This window comes from Haliotis asinina, chromosome 2 (assembly GCF_037392515.1).
Source record: "Haliotis asinina isolate JCU_RB_2024 chromosome 2, JCU_Hal_asi_v2, whole genome shotgun sequence".
Taxonomy (NCBI): Eukaryota; Metazoa; Mollusca; class Gastropoda; order Lepetellida; family Haliotidae; genus Haliotis; species Haliotis asinina.
Window position 1 is genome coordinate 70,401,806 of NC_090281.1, and position 18,839 is coordinate 70,420,644.

An 18,839-nucleotide genomic window follows, 5' to 3' on the forward strand; every position below is an offset into this window, starting at 1 on the left:
TGGTGCACTTAATTAGTGCATTTCTATTCAGTGGTTGCATCGATTTCACAAATGTGTTAATGGTAACACAAATGCCGGCTTCTTTCTTAATGGATGTAAAATGTCAGTAGTGTAATTCTTTGTTGGATTAGCGTGTTATGGATGACAGAACCCAGCATGTGAATGTTGTCAATATCGGACGTATGGAGGGACGTGGTTCTGCGCTGCCAGCTCCTTCCGCCATTGATGGAAGTCGCTGCTTGGCGCAATACTTACACTCAATGGCTAGCGTAACATACAATGGCGTGTTATTTCACAGTGGTTAATCTAATGTAAAATGCTATATTGAACTGGAGTTTTGTGGATCCCATTACCGGACTCATATATCTGCTTAATTCCAATTTTCCGTCGACACGCGAGAGTTAGGCTTTGATACGAATTGTGTGTAGCGACTTTCTGTTGAAGTAATGTAATAAAATATTTTATTATTTAACGTAATAATCATTTAATAACAGAGATCTTACGATATCACCCGTTAATAGATGCATCTGTATAACTGACAAGTGTATTTTATTTAGCCCGCGATACTGAGTCTTGTCCGTACAAGAGTGAGTCAGTGAGTTTAGTTCTACGCCGCACTCAGCAATATTCCAGCTATATGGCAGCGGTCTGTAAATAATCGAGTCTGGACCAGACAATCCAGTGACCAACAACATGAGCATCGGTCTTCACAACTGGGAAACGATGACATGTGTCAACGAAGTCAGCCAGCCTGACCACCCGATCCCGTTAGTCGCCTCTTGAGACAAGCACAGTCGCCTTTTATGGCAAGCATGGGTTGCTGATGGCCTATTCTCCCCCGGGACCTTCACGGGTCTCTCCCTACAAGAAGTTTCTGCAAACTCGGCTTTTAGCTTTGAAATAAAGTGGCGTGCAGATGGGCATAACAATATACGATACATGTCACAACCATGCACAAGACATTTTGCCGACATTTATGGGATGTATTGTGGTCTCAGTGACCAGGAAACTTGGTGGAGTCACTCAGGAACAGTCTCAGCTCTTGATCCGTGCATAGAATTCTCTTCCCACGAAGGTTACCTGTCCTATCTGTCAACCGTTTTCGAAAGACAGGACAAGTAGCCTCTGTGGGAAGAGAATGTGTGTATAGTGGCTGTGTTCATACTGATGGGCGGGTATGCAGTATTTGGAGTGACGATGTAGATGCATGTAGTTCTTTCATTATCATATAAGGGGCGGTGGGATAGCATTGTGGTTAAACCGTTCGCTCGTCACGCCGAAGACCTGAGTTCGACTCCCCATATGGATAGAATGTGTGAAGCCTATCTCTGGTATCCCTCTCTCCGTGGTATTTCTGGAATATTGCTATAAGCGGCGTAAAACTAAACTCACTCACTTCATTAGCACACGGCATTAAAGCTAATATTGAATCGTATCCATCCGTCGTTATTGCAAGTGTCTGGCAATGACCTTGAACAATTCCTCTGAAAAATGTGCCGTGAGATTTTGGCAACGAATTGCAGATGTCGTCCCGACCTTTTTCAATCTGCCACATTACAAAATTCAGATCAGAAAGATTTGCACAAACTATTTCATATTTATACCGATAATCAGGACACTTTCGTGTGCAAAATTATTCAATGAGCCGTTTGGAGCAGTGAGTCTAGAAATAGCAGGAATGTAAGATAAATAATGGAACGAATTCTCTCCACTATAAGCGCCTTTGTGTTCTCAGATATGCTATGGTCGTTTAAGAGTCATTCATGAATAAAATTCCCCCAGGAAGGAAACGTTTGGAGAGTATGAATATTACAAATTGTGAACTTTGATTTTGCAAACTTCATTACGCTGGTGGTAAACATTTACTCAGAATCTACAATCGATTGCTTCAATAGTTCCGAGTGATCAGAGGACATTTTGATACATACTCGAGATGAATTCTTCACCATTTGGAAGTTTAACTGGCGAGGCGAGTGCTTATAACTACCTCTCTCATCTCAATCCAATCCATCAAAGTGTTTCTTGCCGATGTGTTGTTTATAAAAACAGCAATTTCTAGCCACTGAGCTCCGAACATGGTCCCTGGAGCTCTTAGCAGGGCCGGGTCAATCCTTGACGAGTCCTCATCCAGTTGGCAGCAAGAGCGTTCGATGAACAAGTTGCAATAACTCGTCTTTTTAATCTCCGGCGATCGAAGTTCTCATAACTCTCGGACAGCAGTGGCAAGGGACTAGAAGAATTTCTTCTTTATCTGCATCAAATGGCCGGTAATTAAGACGCGGCTTGTTCGGCGTTGGTGTCTGCTTCCTATCTCTCGTGGAGTGACAGAGTTTTTGATGTTTTCGTCAATAGTCGTGCAATATTATTGAATTAGCACGTTGCAAGATTTGCCAGTGTCCAACATGAACAACACCCCCTCCCCTTCCCAGACAAGCGTACGGTAAACAGACTTTAGTACAGAGATGCAGATTTATGGGGCTTTTCAATCCTTTATGAGCAGCTTGATGGGGACTTTACAGACCCTCCATATAGCGCCCATTTGAGGAACTATAAAAGCAAAACTTAAATGCGTCGGTTGTGGTTATAATGAAATTAAGGTACAGTAATGTGTAAAATATAGTGACTAGCAGTTAATTGTCATGTTTTTAAATCTTATAACTGCCACGAGACAGAGTTAATCCAACGACAAAATCTTCGTACTGCACGCTGGGGATTTTGGTGCAAAACGTGCAAAAATCACCGTGTGTTTTTAATGGTTGCCAATTGAACGTTATCCTGACATAAAGGCTGTGTGACACCACTGTCTGAGTTACTTTCTTCTACGGTTGGTAGGTTTGTTGTTTATAGCCGCACAGAGCAATATTTCAGCTCAAGGGCTGTACTAAGGAATTCCTTGTATTCTCCTGTTTTCTCATCCATGTGAGAATTTTTTTGAATGAGTATAATTTAACGTCTCGTTTGGCAATATTCTAGCGATATCACGGCGGTGGACAGCTGAAATGGGCTTCACATTTTGTACCTATGTAGGAAATCACCTTAACCTTGCCCTGAGGGTGGGAATGGTACGTACGTCTAAGGCGTTGTTTATGTGAAGAGTTGCGTCCTCAGTCTTGGCAGGATCTCATGACCGACGATTCCCTGGCTGATGATCCTTGTTTTGGGATTTTTTTTCATTCCGGCACATGATCGTTCTTGGGGTTTCAAGTGTTTGTCGCTCTAAGCCTATATAACTTCTTTGGGCTAGCTGATAGCCTGATCTTTGTAACAAACTGAAACACGAGTTTCATTCAGACAACGACCTTTTTTCACCCGATCCGAACTTTCTTGTTTGAAAGTGAAAAGACGCACTACAAACAACAATTGATCACTGGATTGTCCTGGCCAGACTCGATTATTTGCAGACCGCCGCCATGTAGCTGGAATATTGCTGAGTGCGACGTTAAGCAACCAACTAGTGACCACGGGTTATATAACTGGAGTACTTGTCAAGGCTGCACTGAACCAACTTACTTACTCATAATTCACCGAAAGCATACACTCCACTGTATGTATACACATATGGTATTCATGCTTGATCTGAGCTAATAAAACATTGTGTTGATTAAATCCGATGATCAGAAAGCCGTAAATAGATTTGCTGCAGTGGAAATTTATTACTACCGGAACTCCTTGTTTTCTCGTTTTTTATCATCCATGTACGATATTTTTAAAGAGTATAGTTTAAAGTCTCTAAGTCTCTTTTGGCAATATTCTAGCAATATCACGGCGGTAGACAGGTGACATTGTGTTATTGCCCATTTGACTTCATCGGCATTAGTCGAAACTTCAAACATTGTAACATTGTCAAGTTCAGACTGTCGGTATTAAGAGCCATCTACCACTGCTACTACACCGTGTGCCCACGACTCTGTGTTAAGTGCTGTCTACTGATACTGCTGTGGCCTCTGCCAACGACTCTTTCTAGAGTCACCTATTGCTATGACTGCAGTGTCTAGCAATGACTCCATTTAGAGTCACCTATTGCTATGACTGCAGTGTCTAGCAATGACTCTACTTAGAGTCACCTATTGCTATGACTGCAGTGTCTAGCAATGATTATACGTAGAGTCACCTATTGCTATGACTGCAGTACCTAGCAATGACTCTACTTAGAGTCACCTATTGCTATGACTGCAGTATCTAGCTGCAGTACCTAGCAATGACTCTACTTAGAGTCACCTATTGCTATGACTGCAGTATCTAGCAATGACTCTACTTAGAGTCACCTATTGCTATGACTGCAGTGTCAAGCAATGATTACACGTAGAGTCACCTATTGCTATGAATGTAATGTCTAGCAATGATTAAACGTAGAGTCACCTATTGCTATGACTGCAGTGTCTAGCAATGATTACACGTACAGTCACCTATTGCAATGACTTCAGTTTCTGACCACCACTCCCGGTGTTATGAGCTATCTTTTTAGACCAGTCTAAGTAAACTTAGTCTCAATGTATTTCGTTACACTCTACCACTGAGTCTAACAAAACGTTATGGGATGTCGCGTCAGGTAACCTTTGAGATTGACCAATCAGAACACAGCTTACCAAATCGCGAAAGTGCACATTCGCACATACCTTTTGAACTTTTTATCTCAAAAAGGTTCGTACCCGAACGATTCCGAATGCTATTTAGCGTACGATCGCTTCCGGGTGATGCACACGGCGTACGTACAACCATGACAACGGTGAATAAACAGTCGCTGAAAATAGTGTTTTTGACAATATTCAAGGATGTTATCTTGCGGAAATATTAGCTAATGGTAACCATGTCAACAGAAACCCCAAAGCGTATATACTGCAGGTCAAACAACTGTGTTATATGCGGATTGTTGTTTGTGGAGAGATCTGTGTCAGTGACGTGAATATTCTGAAAGTCCCTCCGATCCCTAAATAGTAGCCGTTGTCTGATTGGTTAAATCTATTTAACCGTCTCGCGTTCGATTGGACGGTCATTGGTCGCTCAAAGGTTACCTGACGCGACCTTTTGTTAGACTCAGTAGTGGAGTGTAACGAAAAGTACTGAGGATAAGTTTACTTAGACTGCTTTCTAGACAATCCTATATGTTTTCCGGTGCAAAACAAGAACAGTCGTAAAGATTTAGAACTTTAGAACTATTTTACTAATACATTATGATTGGGGTATTAAAGAAAACCACTAGAGTATACGGTAACGGGAAGGAAAACGACGCCTTGTCTCATTTTTCAGAGAAAAGCTCGTTTCTGTCATACTTATTTATACTTCAACCCGCAGACAATACTTTTTAGAGAGTATAATCTTTCTAGACAATCCTATATGTTTCCCGGTGCAAAACAAGAACAGTCGTAAAGATTTAGAACTTTAGAACTATTTTACTAATACATTATGATTGGGGTATTAAAGAAACCCACTAGAGTATACGGTAACGGGAAGGAAAACGACGCCTTGTCTCATTTTTCAGAGAAAAGCTCGTTTCTGTCATACTTATTTATACTTCAACCCGCAGACAATACTTTTTAGAGAGTATAATCTTTCTAGACAATCCTATACGTTTGCCGATACAAAACAAGAACAGTCGTAAAGATTTAGAACTTTAGAACTATTTTGCTAATACATTATGATTAGGATAATAAAGAAAACCACTAGAGTATACGGTAACGGGAAGGAAAACGACGCGTTGTCCCATTTTTCAGAGCAAATCTCGTTTCTGTCATACTTATTTATACTTCAACCCTTTTCAGTACTTCAATACTTTTTAAAGAGTATAATCATTTCTTCTGCGTTTTCACAACGATTTATCACGTAAGTTGTATGAAATAAAACTGGTCGTGGTGTTTATCATTGTTGACTATTATAGTGGTAGGGGTGGGTGCTTTGTTGTTGTCGTCGTTAATGTTGTTTCTTGCGTTCTTGCGTTCTTGCGTTTCTTGGTAAACATTTCTATTAGCGACGTTTAAAAATTACAATTTCACTAATTACTTTTTGTTTTGTATTTTTCAGCTATCATCATTACGAGTTTTATACAATGGTCGGGAGAATCTTGAGGATCTTCCAATGGAGGTGAACGCCCGTCCACTGATGCCTTTGAACCACAGGGTGGTGAGGACCAACATAAACTTCAAGAAAAGGGTTAGTATGCTTGCATCCACAACCCGTTACTCTTGAAGGCAACTTTTCTTGGGCCATGTTTCTGACGGTTATCGCAGCGTTACAACTGTCATAGGCCCATGATACAGTGCTACATACGACAGTCGTAAGTTATGATAGCTTTCAGAAACTGGGCGCAGGACCAATCGGCGTTATCGCCGAATCCTCGACATGATTGTTTCCCTTTGTTTTTGTCTGTGGGAACACGAGCCTCAAGCTTTCGAAATTTCTTTCTTTGAATTGAAGAATATCTGTATAATATGATATATTTTCTGTTTCAGTCAAGAAAATGTTCAATGGAGAAAGACACGTACTATCAAGGTAAGCGGTTAGTTAGAGCAGGGGTAATCTACAGGGATAGGTCACTCCCTTGCTTTCTTTACCATTTGTAAAATTAACGCGTGCCTCGTCATGCTCCAACGCGCACAGTGACTTGGCTCGTTCCCAGCGCTACTTCAGCTGTGTTTAACAGAACTTCAGCCTGTTTGTTGTATCAGTCGGAATTTTACAATGAATGAATAATAGAAAGAATTAAGAGCAAGAATTATAATTGAATGAATGAAAGAAAGAAAGAAAAAAGAAGTACATATGTGAATGAATGAAAGAATAAATGATACACCACGGCCACCCCTCCCAAAACATGTTTAAGAACGCAAAAGTATCGCTAGAACACATGTGTTAACATCAGCTGTCCTTTGAAAAAATCTACTTTGAGACATTTTTGTTTACATTAATAATTAATTCAGATATTTTATTGCATGTGGGGAATGGAATGTGGGAACATTAACAAAATGTTAACTGACACTGTCACACAGCACTCAAAAAAAGAAAGTTATCACATTATCAAATTATCACAAAGCGTTATAAACACCTTTCCAGTTTTGTCAAATAATATGATCAACAAGAAAGAAAGAAGTTACAGAACTATAACCCTCAAGGATCACAGCATCAATGGCGGATCAGATCAGATGTTCATATTTTTCACACACATCACATACGCCCTAATAAATTTTCTAAAATCATAAACCTATCACTATTACTTGCAAACACCTTTCACGTGATGGTTTTTTTCGGTCGTAACAATTAAAGGTGTATGTGAAAGATGTTTAGAATAATAACTAGAAATACTCGAACAACGCAGTGTAGTACTTCAGTGGCTGATCAGATCAAATCAGCGATATGTCACATTTTTCACACACCTCAAATACACCCTAACATACCTTTTTAGATGATGAAACTATCACTATAACTTGCAAACACATTTCACCTGATAGTATGTTCCCCTCATAAGAATGAAAGGTGTATGGGAAAGATATTTTTGAAGCAATAACTAGGAACACTCGAACAATCTTCTGTAGTATTTCAATGGCGGATCAGAACAGATCGCCGATATGTCGTATTTTCAACACACCTCAAATACATCGTAACCATTTTTTAAGTAATAAAACTATCTCTATTCCTTGCAAATACCCTTCAACTAAAAGTATGTTTCCCTTCTAAAAATTAAACGAATGTGTGAAAGAAGTTTTTATCGACTTAATTTAGTATATGATTCGCGGTGAATCGAGAATGGAAGCTAGTGAGCTTTAACATACCGACTTGAAACTTACTACAAATATACTGCCCCAATACTGACACTAATCACAATTTTTTGACTTGACTTAATCTGAAGTGACAAAATAGTTAACGTATCTTCTACATATAGGTTTTCAGTTGTCACAACACTCAGCGAAAGTAATCAGCTGTTGAAAATAAATCAGGTACAATCTTAAATACTAAGCTGCCGCCATATTGTCTACACTGGTCGCGTGACGAGGCGAGGCATACGTTCAGCGGCTTTTCGAGGAGTTTCTTCTCCCTCTCTATATAGGCTCACTGGTTAGAAAGTACAAACAAGGAGAGAGTGAGTGTGGTTTAAGGCGGTTGTGAACAATATTTCAGTGAGATCACGATTTGTCAGCTTAATGTACGAGGAAAGTGAAAGGTGATTCTGATCTTAGACGTATACTACTTAGGTGAAATCTGTAATGCATATTTTGCTGAAAAAAATAGACACAACCTGGCATTTACATCCACGATCATTTGTCGTCTGCTTGGCAAGGGACGCAACTCTGTTCAGCGAATTGCGACAAGTCAATAAACCGAACTACCCGTGCCGCCGCAAAAGAATGGGATGAGAAAATGGGAATCAGGAACAGGAACAGCTTACAACAATTCAAGTTGCACCTTAATTCTAAGCAACAGCATCCTAAAATTCTTCAGGGTTTTATCCTTTAGAGATCGACGTTCCTTTGGAATATTGACTTTTTTTCAATGCAAAACATACAACTCTTCTGTTTTCTCTGCGTTTCATGTCATTCTCTTAGCATGAGTTCTCCAGAGGAAGTATTGATTTTTAACTTAGTTTAGGTATTTTTGTCATTGTTAAGTGTCACTGTGCCACTTCTAGAGAGCAAAGACCTTGCCCCGATGTTTTGCATCGGCTCCACTTTTTAAGCTAAAATATATTTAAGGCGTCTGCTCTTAAAGTGGTGTTTTGTTCAGGATCAGACTGGACTTTATAATGTACTGTGACCGTGTCTTCTGAGTTAGACGGGTCCATGTAGAGAAAATCAGAGATTATAGAATGAGCCGGGTCAAATTACGTTCAGTTAGAAGCCAGACAATGTTTCGAACATCTGATTCAAACCTGATTGAGCTACATACTGACACAACAATAATTAACCCGCGTCATTATGTTTGCTTGTGGGTTTGGATTTTTTTTTTCTCGTCACACGAAGCAATGCGTCTATCTGTGAATAAATGATCCTGGACCATTTTTCGCTTCTTACCACAATTATCCTAACTTTATCGCGAAAATACCACGGGTTCCCATCAGTTAAGACTTTTCCTTTAAAGAGATGCGAGTTTAAACCATAGAATTTCAAGCAAGAATAGCAACAAAGAGGACGAAACTTACATTGACCTTTGGCCTTATCATTATTGACTGCTGGATCAGGGCTTGGATCAGTACACAGATTCTGAAAAAAAGATAAAATCGCTATTCATAGTGAAGATATATGATTCCTGTATGTGTAGCTGTCATGTTCCCTGAAAAATAGTATTGTTACCATGGAAACGCGCCAAATTAACATATTGCCTAGCGCTTCCAAGTCTGGCAACATTGCTTTTGGAAAACTAGAGATTCCAAACTTTCCAGCGGTACCAAATGCAGTTTGCAATACCTCGGGATAGACCTATCTCCTTTATTTTGCTGGCTAGCAGGAGGTTGCCGCTAGTCATTTAGTGTTTGGGTTCCTCGACCCGTGGATAACAGGGTTGGGCGAAGAAAATAATTTGAACGATTGTTATTGGCAACAAAAATGACATGCAAGATTTGCAGTGACAACCCGATACTTTTGAAACATTTCCTTCTTCTACCCGTGACTATTCTACTGTCTGAATTACGTAACATTGGCTAAAGTGAGTTTATGGTCGCTTTGAACAGAATCGCCAAAAGTCGGAGGTCGCGGTTTTTTGTGTTTGGTATAATGTCCCAGAAGGGATAATATTATGATGTTGACTAACTATTCACATCTTTGGTGAAACTGTAATTCAAACTCGTGATCATCGGATCCTGACGCACCCAAGGGCGCAGATCTTTGCCTCTATTTCATACAGAAACGCTTAATTATTACAGTCAAGTTTTAAGTTTGATCATACATGAGTAGTTTCGCAGCCTTTTAACACTTACTTTTATTCTTCATTTCAGTAAACGACTTGTACAAGAAATAGCGTCACGTGATTATGTGTTGAAAATTGCGCCTGCGTGCTATGACGTCACAAACCTTGTGTTTGGTTCGTATGCAGAGCTTCAAGTGCCACGGTAGGAACGAAATACCAATATCAAAAACTGTGCAAACCTAGAGGGTTATGGGTAATGACGTCACGGTGCTGATTGTCTACAAGCAATATCTCCCTACGACTAATTACCAAAGAACGCCTTTCCTTCAAGAGGTGTGTTCTACACAAAGATACCCATCAATAGACGACGTATTCTCGTCAAATTCGCCTTGAAACTTCCATGAACTTGTCTAACCGTGCTCTTAACTGCCATGTGGTTTCCGTGTAATGGTAAGATGACGGCCGAAGATCAAGATGGCGACTGTGGAAATGAGAATGAAATACTTTTTATCTTCGGTTACCATGACTACGACTTTCAGCTTGTTTGGACGACCTTCGAAAGTATCATGTGCAGTGGAATGGCCACTTCTTGAGCAGAAAGCAGAACCTAAAAGATGGACGTGGAGTCACGTGACATTATTAATCTCGTTCGGAGAGCAGTTGTGTTAGAACAGGATATGGGTACTTAACAGTGGTGGACATGTATGTCTGATGGAGAATTATGAGTTACAGGATGTTCCGGTATGCTTTCTAACTTTGGAAAAGACAACATCAACGGAACGCCAGATTTACAGATTCGTCCAACCAGGGAACATATAGATGTCTGGCGTCTGGTTCGAGACGCCAGCAAAATGCTATTTGTTTCACGTATTTATTACGGCGTCTATTGTTCCAGAATACTACTCTGCTTCGTGTTCTAGCCGACTGCGCCTGACTGTTCAGTGTCGTGCTCTATACATCCCTTATATCACTTGTCTCCCCTTTCAAGATTCTTCTCGAGGCACAAAACTCCATTTGTATCAAATCCTCGCCAATATCATTCCGGCAAAACTGGATCTTAACGAACCGGACAAAATGATTATCCGTTGTACCTATAGTAGGTAAATGCTCAAATTATGTATGTGTAAACGATTCATATGATATTTTATACGAAACATTGATTACAATTTGCTATTAACTGTCTGTGTGGTTGTAGAACATGTTCTCAGTCTTCCTGGTTATAAATGTCCGCATCATTGTAAGGTTTAAATTAAACGAATTAATAACAGATCACGAGTTCAATAAAAAAAAACATAAATATTTGTCAGAGAAGGAGCAAAAATATCACATCATACTGTTTAAATATGTCGATGAATTTTCAGAACGAAAAATATGCGCAATATTATAATGATGAATGTATATTTTAGCCCAGTCCATTATCGATATGTCCATAAATGACACTACATTTAAGACAAGCTGGTTAATTCTGAGGGTACTTGCACCCTTTATATTTAGCCCATACCTACCCTACTGAAATCAATGAAAATATATGCGTGTCTCGTACCTCAGATAGCTCAATCATTAAGATGATCATATGATCATGTACTGAACAATACAACCTAGAGGTTGTGAATATTTGGGGGCTATTTTAAAGTGAAGATATAGCTCACAATTACAAAAATAATTCCTCCTATGTATTCATGATTCCCATATTTCATGTTCAATATATTCAGTGATAAGGTCATTTGTTGAATTTCAGCTTTGTTTACCCCCAATTTCTATAACCTGCTACCAAACCCTGTTCGCATGTGAGAAGTGGTCTCGCCTAACCTGTGTATGGTAGCTTGTGATGTTAACCTTCTATGATATCATTATACTTAAAATTCCCAATCCTTTTCATCTCTTTCGTAATACTCAGAAATGTATTTTTCTTTAACATATCATTTCGTTTGCTGTTCAGTCGCCTATGACGTATAGGGGCAGATAACACATGACATTGTGTTACAAATCTTCCACATGTTATTAAAGACAAATAGATCCTCTAGTGGTAATGTTTTGAACGAAGTGCAAGTTAATCCAGGCTCAAGCATGTGATAAGTCTAGATATTATTAATTATGTCGTTCGATGAAAAGACGCATGTCACAATGGTTTGCAACTACATCAAGGTATCGTGTGCATTATTCGAAATATGGTCAGGTCTGTTTCCGGTTTCCCTCCATTGTCCTGCATGTTTTGAGCTGGTATATTTATCTACACATATGCCGTATCTTTGTTTGAGAAATAACTGTCTTCTCTTTATTGTTCCATTTCAACACAACCTGCCATTAAAGAGCTATATTTGTCTGCACAAAAACACATGAAAGAATTCCCAAAGAGACTGTTTCAAGTCCCAGCTGAAGCAAATGAATTGCCCCAAGCCAAATTTGGAACTGAGACACTTAAGAACACGTAGTTCAAACAGGTGTTCTGTACCAGATCAAACCATTTCGTTTAAAGACCTCGTGTTTTTTAATTACAACAGGGACTTGAGCTTACATTTAAGAGAAATACTTTTTAGAAGCGGCAGACATTTAGACAAACTGCTCAGGAAACACAGTTAAGTTTTTCAGAAATGAAAAAGTAAAGACGTTGCAGATGTGTCTGAAACATTGAATTGTACAGACGGTGTATTCTTTCAACTTGTATACTGTACATTATTTCTACCGTAGAATTTGTACCTTGTATGATAACTCTTCATCCTCTGTGTAGAACGCATATTGGTATATTTTTCTCTATCTCTTTAGGTGTTATCTGTCAATGTGTTCCAGGTAGATGTCAAGGGGTTCACTGAGTGGGTACAACCTAACAGTGCTTATTATAATAATAATAACAATAATAGTAATAGCATAAGTTGATGTTCATGTTCATATCTAAGCATGCTCAAAGCGCACAAACGAGCTGATTACTGTTACCGGATAACCCAAGCCGCCTGTGGGGGCTAGACGATGAATAGCCACACAATTTATCCTACCGGGTACCCATTTCTGCAAGGTAAACAGAGCCAATTCTGAACACACTCACTTGACTAAGATGTATCAAAGTGGTCAGCGTAGAAGTACATGATGGTGTGTCTATCCACTGTCACTTTTTTTTAATATTTCTAAATGTATTTGTGATTGTAATTTTTAACATGAAATAAGAAAACAAGTATTTTATATATAGAAAGTATAGTGCTCTATGGAGAAGGTTCATGCAGATAATTTATAAACCACATATTGAATTCACGAATAGAGGTCATTTTCTACCGTGCTTATTCTAACGTTTACTACTGGTTTCTGTCATCTCTAAAGTGACAAAATTAGTTTAAATATTTCACAATTTCGAATGTAGGTAGCCATTGTTTGTTAACGTATTACAAGAATTACAAGACTATACCGATGACATGTATGTTAAATGTTAAGGCTTGATTCAATATGCGATGAAGCTTCTCATTCTCATCCTGTAGCACTGCCCCCTCAAATCAGGATTTCCAGTCTGTGTTAGTCGGATAGTACCTTGTTTTCCCCGTCATTTGAGTAGAAATACTCCGTTAAAGGTTTCATCGCGCACAAAGTCTAAGAGCTGCTTAATCCACTGATCTGACATGAACGTGTAAACGTCTTACTACACTTTCTCTTTCCTTCCTAGTCTTACTGGTATAGTCCTGTTCTGGACGGGAATTTGGGGTGATGGTTATAGGTCACCTGTTAATTTTGGTCTTCCAGACTTTTAGCATCGCTTGATGTCTACTTAAATGTCTAATACCGTATTCACATATGTATAAATGTTTTAATAGGTGTTTACTACACGGGTGTCGCTAGAGGACTTGGAATCATGTAGTTAAATCGTGTGTTAACTTTCGCCCTCCTGTCTTTTAGTTCTGTTCCATTCATACCTGTAGCTTGTGCGAATAGCCGGTTCTATAGCCACTCGGAGAGCCCCTTTAACACTTGTTCGTGTAGCCTCTTTGTAAGATGTGACTGCTGATATACTCTCACGTGTCGAGCCGAGATGATGCTCATAACACGGTCAACTGAAATCTATGCATCTAACGTAGCTTTTGTAACCTTAGCTTTTTCGGTGTTTTCTTATTATACGCCTTGGCATCGGGCGCGATCAGTAACCACACGGTACTTTCCGTGAGCTCGTTTGGATCGTCCCGAATGTACGATTGGTCACGAAAGAATCTGCATGCCATCATCAACTCATGTTTGATGCCATTATAAGACACATGTAGAATCTTTTCCGGAGAACTACCAACATATTTGACTCTCGTGGATAAAAACAAATTAACGTCCTAGTACTCATATCTTATCTGAAATTATTTATTCATTATCTTCTACCGACCGTATACTCCCCGCCTTCACCAATTTCTGCTTGCCATAAATAGCGAGCAAACCTTTTCATTAGAGGTCAGTATGGGGGGTCTCAGCTTTTCATTAATTCTTGAAGCTTGTCTTTGTGTAGGGTAATTTCATGTTCTACTAACGAGTTCCTGTGGTTAATATTGTTTTCATTAATAATTCCAATGCTCACTGTGATCTTTGAAAGGAACTGAATTATTCTTAGCAGTGTGTAATTAAGAATATATCTAACGTTGTTCATGGGCTAATTTGTGTTGTGACTGTTTTAAAAAATGTAAAATGTTTTGACGAAATGAAGAATGATTACAACACTTCTGGAAATATGGAATTAGCATAGCCAGTGTTACCTGATCGACTCAAAATCTCTTAAGATTGACGAATGTCGTCTAAAGTGAGAGGTAGCTTTAGCAGATTGTCATCAACAACAAAGGGAACAAAAGTATAAAGAGGTACATTTATCGCTCAAGCATACCCACATGCATGTCGCAGCTCAAATATAGCACAGATGTGGGTGGAGATTCACAAAGAGTTAATAACGTTACGACCAGGCGTAACTCTATAGTTTATCGTGGGCTAATGAATGACGTGGATCGTGACCCTAATAATTTGCTTCACATCGGGGAAATACCACTAAAAGAGCAAAATTATTCAGTACCCGAGTTCCTAAAATACAGAAATCGTTCTCAGAAGGAATGGCCTGATACAACAAGTATCACGTGTAATTAAAACGTCTAGAAATCAGTCAAGCTTAAATATAGCGGATCCTTATTTCTTTTCTAAAAATATTTCAAATAAACCCGCGTTCGATTCCTCACATGGATACAATGGGTGCAGTCCATTTGTGGCGTCCCCAGCCGTGGTATTGCTGGAATATTGCTGAAAGTGGCATAAAATTAAACTCCCTCAGATACTATACATGGCCGTTGGGGCGATGAAATAAGCAGTTTCCCGGGGGGTGTCAACGCATCTGGGGGTGCAGAAGGCAAAGTGACACACATCAAAGGTAGGGTTTCTCGGCAGGTCAATACATCCCTCACAGCGTTCGTTAGTGTCGATGTAACGAGGTATCCTGCATGGTTGGAGGTGGGACTGCGACGTGTACGGCGAATGACCTGCCAATACTGGACATAACCTAACCGTGTAAGTTACCAAGGAGGCGATAAATGTCACATGGCTTGCTGGTAGTGTCTTATCTTCGAGAAACTTCGTTTTAGAACACGTCTGAACTGTTCCTGGGGATTATGAGGTTAAGTGGTTGTGATTCTAAAGTGATATAGCGATACTATCCCCGCATTGTGAGTGAGTGAGTATGCTTTTACGCCGCTTTTAGCAATATTCCGGCCATATCCTGACAGGGGATAGCAAATGGGCTTCACGCATTGAACCAATACATGTGGTTAAACGAAGCCAAGTCTTGACGCGACGAGCGAACACTTTCCCACTAACCTACGTCTCCATACCGCATAGGGACAAAGGTGAAGGGGCATTTGGATACCTTTGTGGTTATAGGGTTTGGTCTTCCCGCCGAAGACACGGGTTCGATTCCCCACTTGCATGGCATTAAGCATGAAGCCCATTTGTGCTGATATTGTTGAAATATTGCTTAAAAGCTGTGTAAAACTAAACTCACTCACAATAAAGCTATGGTGAAAAGTGAGTAAAAATGAACTGTTTTCAATGGTCTGTTAGATGCCTCTATTCCTGGGCCGAGATTTTCAAAGCTGTCTTTGAGCTAAGATAGTCGGAAGCGAATGTTAATGTATGGCACTTGTGGCTATCTTAACACTACGAGAGCTTCGAAAATCTAGGTTCTGGATTCTATACAATATACATAGGTGGAGCACCACCCCATTCTTTCATATTATGTTTGTTACGCTATCAGTCCGTGGCTGATTAGCCACTATACGGCAATATGAAAGAATCCGGTGTGCCCTTCGAGTTAAAGATCTGTGTACAGATTGGTATCTACTAACAGTGCTGATATAACGAACTTGGGGAAAGTGCAGGTATTTGGAAATATTCAAACCAGGGCCTAGATTTTCGAAACTCTCTTAGCGCTATGATAATCGCAAGTTATGTTAATGTATGGCACTTACGACTCTCTAAGCGCTATGATAATCGCAAGTTAATGTTAATGTATGGCACTTACGACTCTCTTAGCGCTATGATAATCGCAAGTTAATGTTAATGTATGGCACTTACGACTCTCTTAGCGCTATGATAATCGCAAGTTAATGTTAATGTATGGCACTTACGACTCTCTTAGCGCTAAGAGAGTTTCGAAAATCTGGGCCCTGGTCATTATAACCAGTACCACCACAGAGATTGCATAGTGCGTATTCACTAACATGTGCTGATATATGGAAAGATTTAAACCAGATCGATTTAACCAACTGTATCTATCACATTAAAAGATAATCATGATCTAACGTTACGTAGTTTTCGATGTGATGATTACAGTCAACTTCTCATACAAAACTGGTTTCACTGGAGTGTTCAGCCCCTAAATCTGTTTTCTCAGTTCAGTGTAAACAAATGGCATGTTTTGGTGAAATAGCTATAAATATTCATCCCCTGCAGGTATCCATGCTAGATTACCTCCCATCTCAAAAACGTTATGCAAAAAGATTCAAGAGTTCTATCTTAACGGAGGTGAAGAAATACTGCCATCAGGCGCGGAATGATTCATCACGTGACCTTCAAGATGGCGGGCCTGTCTTTAACCTTCCCGTCTAAACACCTGACATTTACACCCATCAATCACAAGCTATTCTCTTAACATACCTGTGTGTTTACGTTTAAACCATGGACTTTTTAGGTAGAAATGAATATAGTCTTAGTGTATCATATTTGTTGAACTTTGTAATAAAGATTTGTTTGAACAATACGTGTGATATTTTGTTCAAGATTTGTAAGGCATCGCACAAGAAAAAAAACGTTGGCAATTGTATTGAGGTTTGATGAACGATTACATGGCTGTGTGGCAGAACACCAACAGTTGTCTTGTATTATTTGTGGTTGTTACTGTAGAACACTGATTACCAAACCGTGGACATTCTGTTGAGTTTGATGAAGGAAGAGCATTTCATAGCTGTGTCGCAGAACACTAACAGCTGCACTGTGTCATTTGTGTTGTGTTTGGGTATAGCACTGATCCCCAAACCGGGAACATTGTTTTGATTTTATATTTAAAACGTTCAGAATTACGACGGCTTTTTCTCAAGCCGGTGGCATGTCAACATGAAAAGTAACGATTTGTTTCTGGGACAGTCACTCCATTGACCCCAGTAGGGAATCCAGCGGCCTGTAAATCTTGGTCAGGTGAGCTTGTGGTTTTAGCGTGAACAATAACCCACGACGTATGGGCATGGTGGGTGAGTGAGTTGGGTTTTACGCTGCCTCTAGCAATACTCCACAATACCACGACAAGACACGGGGAATGGGCTTCACATGTACTACCTGTGTGGGAAATCGAACCCAGGCCTTCTCCGTGATTCCACGTAAGGAGCGGTACCCAGCAGACCAACCTTAAGAAGCTACATAATGGATCGGACGACCAGGCTGCAGTGTGAAATGTAGCCATTGGCCCGCTAGCCAGTGGCTAGTAAAAATCCAGTTGGTCGGTCCAATAAATCTTCACAGTTACTGGCCCGACGTGGGTTCCTTTTGCAAATATATAGCTCTGTCCGACTGTTTAAGTTGAGTTACACATTTAAATCATGCAAGATTACGATCTGATAAAAAATGTTCATCAAATTAGCAGCATAATGATGAAACTCCTGTCATGCCGACACTATCTTATTCTCATCTATTTTTGTTATATTTTGTTATTTTTCTACTTTAAAATTTCGGGCTAGTAACATCCAGGCATTGCTAGCCCGACTGGCCATCAAAATTTCGCTCACTGAGAGACTGGGTTTCTATGTATACTGATTACAATTGACAGGGGCCCCCTTTCAAACTTTCATAAAGCACTAAGGTGATCGTAAGTCGCTAAGGTAACCTTAGTGCATGGTTAAAGAATGGGAGCTAAGGTTAACGTTAGTAAATGCTACATCGTGAAAGGAGACCAGGGTTTCATAACATTAGCAACGATCCACACCGACGGAGAGCGATGACCCATTATCGAAGTAGTTAGACGTCGGGAACATCGGCACCATTGTAACCATCTCTCGCAAACATCGAGAAAATCGAAACCGTTTACTTATGATGTCGCATATATTAATCAATTCTCGTTTGTAACCGCTTTTCCAATCAATTATTGGTATTACTTAGCGACAGTATCTATCAAATTGTGAAAACTGACATGTGCACTGCTTTACTGATTAACATCTGGATCACGATAAGAAATTAAGGATCGATTCTTTATGAATGCGTTTACATCTGCGCCGCACTCAGCAATATTTCAGTTTCATGGTGGTGGTCTGAGCATAATCGAGTCGAGTGATCAACACCACGAACATCGATCTACGCAATTGTAACAAAATGACGTGTCAGTCATGTCAGCGACCCAGACCACCCGACCCCGTTAGTTGCCTCTTACTACACGGGTGGATTCTTTCAAGAAAAGAAATTATGTGAGCAAGAAGCCCTTTGTCTATAAGGGTTTAAAGAACGCAAAACACAAAATGAGACTGGTTGTATAAAAA

The 18,839-nt window shown here is 39.8% G+C and overlaps 1 protein-coding gene across 1 annotated transcript in view; it reads left to right on the forward strand.

Annotated features, from left to right (window-relative positions):
- The window catches only part of LOC137274247 (carbonic anhydrase-related protein 10-like), a 98,292-nt gene extending 87,094 nt beyond the window's left edge, over nt 1–11,198 (forward strand). The window contains exons 8-10 of the mRNA XM_067807334.1: nt 6,019–6,147; nt 6,447–6,486; nt 9,917–11,198. Of these exons, the coding sequence (XP_067663435.1) occupies nt 6,019–6,147; nt 6,447–6,486; nt 9,917–9,939 (192 nt within the window). The 3' untranslated portion in view covers nt 9,940–11,198. The remainder of the gene's footprint in view (nt 1–6,018; nt 6,148–6,446; nt 6,487–9,916) is intronic.
- The last annotated feature ends 7,641 nt before the right edge of the window (nt 11,199–18,839 follow it).